At 41.2% G+C, this 9,144-nt stretch overlaps 1 protein-coding gene across 1 annotated transcript in view; it reads left to right on the top strand.

Moving 5' to 3' along the window:
• FNDC3B (fibronectin type III domain containing 3B) overlaps positions 1-9,144 on the top strand; it is a 146,944-nt gene that overhangs the window by 116,134 nt on the left and 21,666 nt on the right. Inside the window, exons 22-23 of the mRNA XM_005419033.2 lie at positions 241-521; positions 7,102-7,314. Of these exons, the coding sequence (XP_005419090.1) occupies positions 241-521; positions 7,102-7,314 (494 nt within the window). The remainder of the gene's footprint in view (positions 1-240; positions 522-7,101; positions 7,315-9,144) is intronic.

Raw genomic sequence — 9,144 nt, 5'->3', positions numbered from 1 at the left:
AGAGAAATATTCTTTTAGGGAAAAGAGAAATATTCTCCAGTTTTTTTGAGACATTCCAGATTGACCAAGGAAGATACTAATTCCCTAGGATAGCAGAGGCATGAGTCAGCTTCAGAGAGGAAGCCAGCAGTGCACATCCTCTGAAGAATTCATGCAGCTCTTCCTGCACAGCTGATCATGATGAACTTGATACAGATGTGAAAGAGAGCACTGGTAGATGTTCTTTGTGTTCCCTCCCAGGCCATTAACCAGGCTGGAGCTGGGCCCTACAGTGAGCTGGTGACCTGCAGAACCCCCGCGGCCGTGCCTGATGCCGTCTCCACCCTGTCCGTGCTGGAGGACGAGCACGTGGCTTCCTGCCAGCCCTCACCCTCTGTGTGCCTTGTGCTGAGCTGGGAAGAGCCCAGCAATAATGGGGCTGAGATCACATCCTACAACATCGACCTGGGAGATGTCAGCATCCCCGTGGGCAACGTGACCAGCCACGTCATCGAGGGCTTGCTGCCCGAGACCTCGTACCGGTGAGTGCGGCACTGGGGACAGGGATCACATAGCTCTGCTTCACTCGGGAGGTGCTCCTGGCATGGAGAGAGGTGAAAATGCAAACCAGCAACCCAAACAACCAGCCTAGGAGCACAGGAATCTGCAGTCATTCCTTGATGGAACTGCGAGTTCATGTTCAAATATTGTTTTCTCCCACCTCTTTTCTCCTCTCCTTGCATTATCTCTGACCTCTCCTCCTTTTTGAGTTGCTCTGCTAAGGTAAAGTTACACTGGTAATAATAAATTTAAAAATAAATAAATTTTTTAAATAAGAAATCATTTAAATGACAGTGTTACATCTCATGTTTTTTCAGCTCCTTTGAAGTACTGTTCCAAGGGATTAAATTATTAAGTTATTGATCCCTGAGCAGGGTTAGCAATTTTCACACAATGAACTTTTATTTGTATAGCTACAGCTATATTTTGTCTCTGCTATATGGAGATTAATGAAAACATGATCTGAATTTAAAACCAATTTATGTTGTTTCAGAGTCTAAATTGCTAAGTGGCATTGCCAAAATTTTATTAGTTTAATGTTCAGGCTTATATGTTTTCTCCCTAATTGCTAATTAAGAAAGAAAAATGGTTCCATGCAGGCAATGAACAGCAATACAACAGAATATGTGACAAAAGAAATTCTGTTCTAAGTACTGTTCTAATAAAGACCAAAATTTGATCACAGAGTTGTAAAATTAGATGTCACAGACTTCCTGTAACATTTTTCTTTCAACTTTGTATTCAAGGTCGCACAGACTTCCTGTAACATTTTTCTTTCTTTTAACTTTGTATTCAAGGTCACAGTCCTACAGATCTTGTAAATTAGAAGTTCAAAATTCAAATTTTATCCTGTACCAAAGAAAAGAGAACTTGTTTTAGCAAGGATACAAATACATACACTAGAAGTTATGTAAAGTGAGGAGCACACATTGCTTGCTCACAGATCATTCATATAAAGTTGAAGAGTTTGTTTGTGGATTGGTCATGCAGCTGTGGAAATGCATCATTTTTGGGCAGTGTCATATTCCCTGGCTTCTCCTCAAATGTTTGTTCAACCAGGACCCAAAACAGCTGAAAAGGGAACTTCGAGCAACTCACTCAAGACAGAATGTGGCATTTAAATTCTTCACCAAAGTCTTATTTCAGTCTCTTTTTTAGCCGGTTTTTGGTTGTCTACAGCTTCTTTAAGGGTAAAAAGCACCATATTAAATCACATAGTTTTAGTCAAGGATTCGTCCTGTCACTCATCCAAATGAAACAGCCAAAGCCACAAGCATTTACTGTTCTAAATATTGTTGTAAGACTGAGTTCCTACTAAAAAAAAACCCCACTTTAAGAACACAGACCAGTGGGTGGCTGATCAGAAGTAATAATGTAGGAAAGCTCTTTTGTTGAACAAGATCAGAGAAAGAAACCCCAAATCTCACATCTCATTCCTGTAAGGGAAGACAAGTGACTGCAGTTGGATTACAAGTGCGCCTCATCAATAGTTTGAAGTATTATTTTGCTAATCAAAAATAGATTTGTCAGAGTGTTTTGATCATTAACTTGTTCACTGATATTTCTTCTTCAAGCATATCTTGACACCTGTCTTTGATCAGGCACTGTCTGCCCTGATAAATCCTTAAGGATTATCAGGCTCTGTGCTAAATGTTGGTGCCTTTTCTGCCCTCCCTGGCTGAATCAGAGGAATGTTTCAGAACATCACTGATCTAATTCTCTACATTTCTCCACTGATGAGTCTTCTTTTTGTGTCAGTTTTGTTTAACACAACTTACTTTTCTCCCTCTCAAGTGTTTATTCCCTGCTGTGTTTAAAAGCACAGTGAACAGATTTTTCCTAGACTAAACAAGCCAAATACTACTGGGTTGGAGGCTCTGAACTCCCTTGCCAAAATTTCAGCAGAATTTGAAGTAGATCAGCAAAGGGTTTATATGTTTCAGTTGAGTTGGAATTCCAGTATCAATGTTTTTTGGTTGTGGGAAAACAAAATTGAAAGCAAATATTGGTTATTATGAATCCAGCAAGTCCAAAATTGGGAATTTAAATTGTTTTGGGTAGAAGGTGATTGTGAAAGCCTGGCCTTGTGGGCCCACCCTGTTAGCTTGGGTCTGGCACTGCTTTGCCTCCAGCTTCTCTGTGGGAATGGCCATAACAGGAGCAGCCCAAGAGCACACAGGGGAATCCAGGCTCTCTGCAGAGCTGGGCTCCAAGCTCACAAGTTGGATGATTTGTGTCTAGCAGCAAATCCAGCCAGCACCCCATGAGAAGCATTTCCATCCCAAAATGCATTTAAGGCAGGAGGAAAGGGAAGATGCCTCTGTCACACTGCGAGTGGCCATGGTAGGGCTGAGTCAAGAGAATTCCTGCTCAGACCCAGCCCAGCTCTGCTGCTGCACAGAGCAGATGCCTCCCCAAAGCACTGTGTAAACATCCTGGCTGGTGAGCAGCTGCAGAAATATGTCTGAGTTCTGCAGTCTCTCTGCTTTATTGACATAGCCACAAAGCTCTGGAAACTCAGATTATAGGGTAATATACTTGGCCTGGTTTTCTGTGAACTGATGTAACTAGGAGTGAGTTAATAAATATCCCACAATAAATAAGTATTCAACAGTCACAGAAACACTAATTTTCTATTACAGTCTGTTCCCAAGCTTCGCTTAACACATTCCATAGATAATTGTGTTCTGCTGCTGAGATACTTCACTGCAAAACAACTTCCAATTTTTAAGAATGTTTCTCCTCTGAAGTTACACAGTGTACAGAAATATATAGTAGCATTATTAAATTTCAATAGCAACACTTAATTTGGTTTAGGAATAAAAATTCTATAAATATTTTAGGTTTTTAAACTGTATCAAGTGAAAGTTGGGTTGGACTCGATGATCTTGGAGGTCTCTTCCAACCTAGTCATTCTGTGAATTCTGAAAGATCATCCAAGATGTAGAGAAAAATTCATGTGGATGCTCAAATTAGCAAAGTTTAAGCAGGCTATAAAACAAAATATATTTCAGAATGTCAAGCTAAGTCTTCTTCCAGGAGTTTGAGCGGGGATTTGTGGGGCAGTGTGTGATTGCTCTTCATTGTGTCCAGACTGCTGCTGAGGTGGAGGATGCTGCTTCACCTCCCCTTTGGAAGTCCATGGCCTTTTAACTCCCACAGGTTTCCACATGTATTGCAACTGGTGGCATTCCTCTTATGGGAACCAGGGAATCAAAGTCTTCTCATGTCAGACTCTAAAATTAATTCAAAAGTTGATTTTCCAGTTTGTTGCAATACTATACAAAGGATTTCGTGACCGATCTGAAAATAGCATCCTGTTTAGTGTGTTTATTTTCCTGGGTCAAGAATCTCTTAAGAGAGAATGGTCTGTTAAATATCATTTCATGGTTTCTAAATTTGCCTGGTCTGACTTATGATTTTTCTTTCTAAATGTTTAAAAGTTGTAGGAGGAAAATGTGAGAATGAATACAAATATTATTGGTCCAGGGTCTGCAGAATTAGCAGTATTCTTAAATACAGTCTTTACATTTTCAAAAAACTTGTTGTCAAATTGTGATTGTCAGATGGTTTAACAGTCTTTCTTTCCAAAAGGATGTTTGGGGTATTTTCACTTAGAAACCATTAGTGGAAAAGTTGAAAGGAATTCATGAAGTGCTTTTGCTGCAAATATTTCTACTTGTCTATATTACACTTTTACATGAAAATAGAGTTGATTTTTCCCAGTACCAGTTCTGTAAACAGGAATTGGTTTCCAGTTAACTGTGGATGTTCTCTTGCCCACCCTGGCTGTGCCACCCAGCTGGCAAAGCTCACTGTCACAGGCTGGGGCAGGGACACTGAAAAGCACCTGAACTGGAGCAGAGATGATGCAGTACAAGGGTCTCTCCCACCACCATCTGCTCTTCCCCCTTCTCCACGTGGTCCTTTCTGCCTTTTCCGCTTCCCTTCTTCCTTCTCCCCTTCCCTTTGGACTTTCTGATCCCCATGGAGCAGACACTGCTGGGGTTCAGAGGGAGGTGACACCAGGGTTTGGGTTGCACTTCCATGTGCACAGGAAACACAAAATTAGTTGTTTTTATGTGTCTGATGAAGCTCAGGGAATGATAGTGGCAATTTACAGAGCTTTATGGTGGTGCAATCAGCAGCAAAGAGTGGCAACATCAGCCATGTTAGAGTCAAATAAATCAATTCCTGCTTTCCCAGTGTCATCACTCATTTGTAAAGATGCCTGTCTCTATTTTAAGGCGTAAGAGTTTCCATCAGTCTTACAGTGCTCCAGAGTCAGGAGGGAGAGTGTGTGTGCATATTTGTGTGTGTCAGAAGGGGGGAGCAAGAACTCTGTGCAGCAGAGGAAAGCAAGGAAAGAAATTAATGAGGAGACACATTTTTGCTTTGTGCAAAAGCAAGACAAAGAAGTGTAGGTTTCTGTGCATGCATATATCTAAAAAGTGTGATATTGGAGAGAGATTCATCTCACTGAGTATTTTCAGGTGTGGTAGCTGCCAGTTGGAAAGCAGCTGAGGTTACAGTGCTTGAGGAGAGGAGAGGCTTTGTTGTTACTGGGACTCTTAAGTATTACCAAGCAAAACAAAAAGATACATACTCTGGAGCATGCTGCTGTAATCAATCTACAAAAGCAGTAGTAGCATGTTGTAATACAGCTGTTGCTGTTTATGTGTACATGCTAATGGTGAGCTTGCTAGAATCCAGTGAAAATACAGGCAGGCTCTGGTTTTTTATTGGAAATACCATTAAATATTGATGTAATGACTCTTAAATGTAAAGCAAAACGGTAGCATCATATGAAGTAAGATCAATGCTTATATTAATTACACTTCTTCAGATACTAGCAAAGCCTGTTGTTCTTTCTATGCTTGCAAGCAGCAGTTGAAGAGGAGGCTCCCACCAGATCTTTGTGCCATCCACCCTTAGGGAGGAAGAGGAGGAATGTAGTATTATAAGGTGGTCAGGATGCATTTCCAGAAGCCAGAAGGAAGGTTAAAGGGAAAATGCAGCTCCACACCAAGCAATATGTTCCCCCTGTTAATGGCTGGGTCAATAAGGAGAGTTTTAAGCAGACATTTGCATATGACTATATACACACTGCATTTTCAGTGTGCAGTGGCTTTAGCTGACTTACCAATAGGTCAGATTTCATTATTTTGCAATATGTTTATTAACAATGTAACCTTTTATGTTCTTGAAAGGCAGAAAATACTGTTTTGGAGAATTTTTCCAATGGAGAATACTCTCTTGAGAGTTTTTTCCCTATCCCTTTAACATACTTTTTTCCTGATGGTAGAGCTGAAAAATTGCTGTTAAAGTAATTTTTCATATGTTGTTTGTGTGAACTTGCATCACTTTGTCCTTCAGTCAAAATAAGTAGCTTTGCCAAGCAAAGACAGTTCTTGTAAAGAGTCTTTACCCATGAGAAAATACAAGGCTGCTGTGCACAGGATTTCCAAAGTAAATGGCATCTCTCCAGCTAACTCAACTAGGCTGAACTATCTTAAACTTAATTAGTTTTCTCCATCCTGATCTTTCATATTTAGTCTTTGATTAACAAACTTTTGAAACCTTTCAGGCTCATCTGTACCAATATTTCTATTTACAAAGTCCTCAAAACTGTTTGGAAATGCAAATTTCCACTTTTGTTATGGTGCTGTTGATGTTACCATAGTCAGAGACTGCTACTCCTCGCTCATCTCAGTGTTAGACTAAAGTGCAAACAGGTAAGAGAAAATTAACAAAGCAGAAAGCAGGAGTCATTATCTTAAGAAAGAAATAGAATTTAGAAGACTGGCTCAGTCTTAAGAAAATTTCCAAATTCAAGCTGCTGTGACCAGGCAAGTGCTCTGCTTTTCTTCTTGATGTCCTCAAATGGCTCGAGGGCCTTTGTGCATCTTGGGAGGGTGACTTGGGTCCAGCATTTATTTGATCTAATGGATAGTTCAGTGGCAGTTAACATTTCTGCACTTTGTGGCAGAGTGTAGGAGGTTTGTCGATTTAACCTCCATCATTAGTTCCTCCCAGCAGAGTTTCCTGTGCTTAAATAGTGTGCTTTGTGAGACTGAGAGAATGCTGCTCTGGGCTTCAGGGTGTTTGCCAGCATGGGGATGGGTTTCGTGGCAGTGACACCAGTGCTTTCCCTGAATGATTTCACCTAAATTAGTCCACGATCTCTGTTAGACAACCAGAACACACTTTTGCATTTTATTTACTCGTGGTTGGGCACTTCACGTTTTCCAGGCTGTGCTTGTCCTGTGCTGCTGCCCCTTGTCCCTGTGGCTGAAGGGGCTGTCACCAGGTCCTGAGACCCAGAGCCTGCCCTCTGCCTCTGCATTTCTGACATCTTCATGCACCTCTTACAGTCTAAGCAGGATGATTCCTGTTATGCTGACAGAACCTTCCAGTGTGCCACAAACAGCCCTGGGAGCTGGGGTGGCAGGGATGGGGCAGGCAGCCCCAGAAGGTTCTCTTGCCCCTTAAGATGTGTTTATGTCAGGAATCTCATGAAAACACTTCATTTAACATTCATCTTCTTGCTGTTCATTTTAGGATCAGGATCCAGGCTGTCAATGAAATTGGAGCTGGACCTTTTAGCCACTTTATTAAAGCAAAAACCAGGCCATTGCCACCCTTACCTCCACGGCTGGAGTGTGCTGCAGCAGGGCCTCAGAGCCTGAAGCTGAAGTGGGGAGACAGCAGCTCCAAGCTCCACTCTGCTGATGACATGGTCTACATCTTGCAGATAGAGGACAGAAATAAAAGGTAAGAGAGATGAATCTTTTCCTTGTGTGCTAATGAAAAAGAATTCTGGTTCATCATAACAACGTTATGAGTGAAAGAAAAATTCTGTTTTCCTGATTGCTTTGTGCCTACCAGTATGTACAAAATACTGTTTTAATAGGCATCCTGTGCCTGTAGTCTGAGCAGTTATGCAGTAAAGCTGTGAGTGATAAAGAATCATGGAATCATTAAGGTTGGAAAAAACCTCTAAATTGTTGGGTCCAACCGTTGACCTAACACTGGCAGGTCTAACAGAAATCAATCCTGTACTGCTGACATTTCAGCAAAACCCTTGCCTCTCTGCCAGTAAATTTAAAATCAAGTCTCAGGGCCACAGTGCTTTACCTTTTGGGATATATGAAATAAAGATACTGCTTTACTACTGTAAAGATACACCCAGCTTGCTGTGTGTATTCATAAAGTCAAGGGTTACAAATCAGATGTCTAGGTAAGGTAAAACTGAGAACAATGTTTTTTGGGCAAGCTGGTGATCTTGATTTTATAGCTGTAATGTTTTACAGCATTAGAAAATACAAGCTTGGCATCAGCTTGGTAGCTCCACAATAATTTTGAAATAAGACGTGCAAGAAACAAATATCTGTGTTTAAATTAAAGAGTCAGTACTAAGCAAAAACTTGTCTTCCCATGTGAGCTTTGTATGGGAAGATTTGCTAATGTAGATCCAAAGTTGTGATGAGATATGTTCAATTAAAAAAGGGAAGGAAAGAAAGACAATATGCAGTAATGCCTAACAGGCTGAGCTCTTCAATGAATAAATATCATAGATGGTTCATAATTTACTAAGAAACACTCTCAACTACTTCAATTAGCTAAAATAAGTGACTTATCGAGTAGATAATCCTTTGAGACCTTCAGCACAGATCATAATTTGATGTAAATTAGCGCAATTCCTTTAATTTAAATAGAGCTGTGCTGAGTTTATGCCAGCTGAAGATCTGGCCCAAAAGCTCTAATTTTAAGTAATAAACCCACCATGAATAATGCCTTAATACCTCCCAGTATCTCAACTGTACTGATGCAGAGAGGGTACACTGTATTAATCCTGAGAGGTGTCCAATGAATATAAATACCCATTTGAAAGTCTGACTGCTGCAAACAGTTCCCTCAGAGTGCAGTGATGCTTGGCAGGAGCCCATCACCTGCAGCACCCTGGGATTCAGTCAGCTCTAAAGACACATCCAGCAAGCTGCTTTGCTTTGCTTTCATGTAGCACTGCAGGTAGGATGGTGAAGAGCTGTAAATTGTTTTTAACCTGTCTTTATACCTGGGAAAATAGGAAGTTGCCTTGTAAGAATAAAATGTTACCTCGCAGCAGGCAAGGGAGGGATTTTTCTCCCTTGCTTTGGCACACAGCTTCAGCTTGATCCTTTGCTTTTGCACAAGCTTTTCCCACTGCAAATGGTCTCTTATGAGCTTTTAATTGGGAGCCATTTGGACTTGATACTCTGCTGGATCTTCTTAGCTGTGAATTTGACTTAAGAGTCCACATGAGCTCCCAGAGATGCAGAGAATCTGCTCCTCTACATTGTGCTGTCTCCTCCTGCCTGAACTGAGCCATTCCATGAAAAGGCTCCCTTTGGTGTTTGGTTTGGAGCAATTAGCCCAGATAATTCCTGAAATGAGCCAGGGCTGGGCCATGGGCATGGCAGAGGAGTGGGATGGATGTACTGTTGTATTTGAAAGCAGCTGGAGCTGGCAGGTCCTGGCCATAAGATCTGTGTATTTGTTCCCTGTCTGGCAGTCTCTTTTTGCTTTCCATTGTGTGCATTGATCACAGTGAGAGATGCCCCT

This window comes from Geospiza fortis, unplaced genomic scaffold (genome assembly GCF_000277835.1).
Source record: "Geospiza fortis unplaced genomic scaffold, GeoFor_1.0 scaffold172, whole genome shotgun sequence".
NCBI lineage: Eukaryota > Metazoa > Chordata > Aves > Passeriformes > Thraupidae > Geospiza > Geospiza fortis.
The sequence above is the reverse complement of the archived record's forward strand: the minus strand, read 5'-3'. Positions and strand labels throughout refer to the sequence as shown.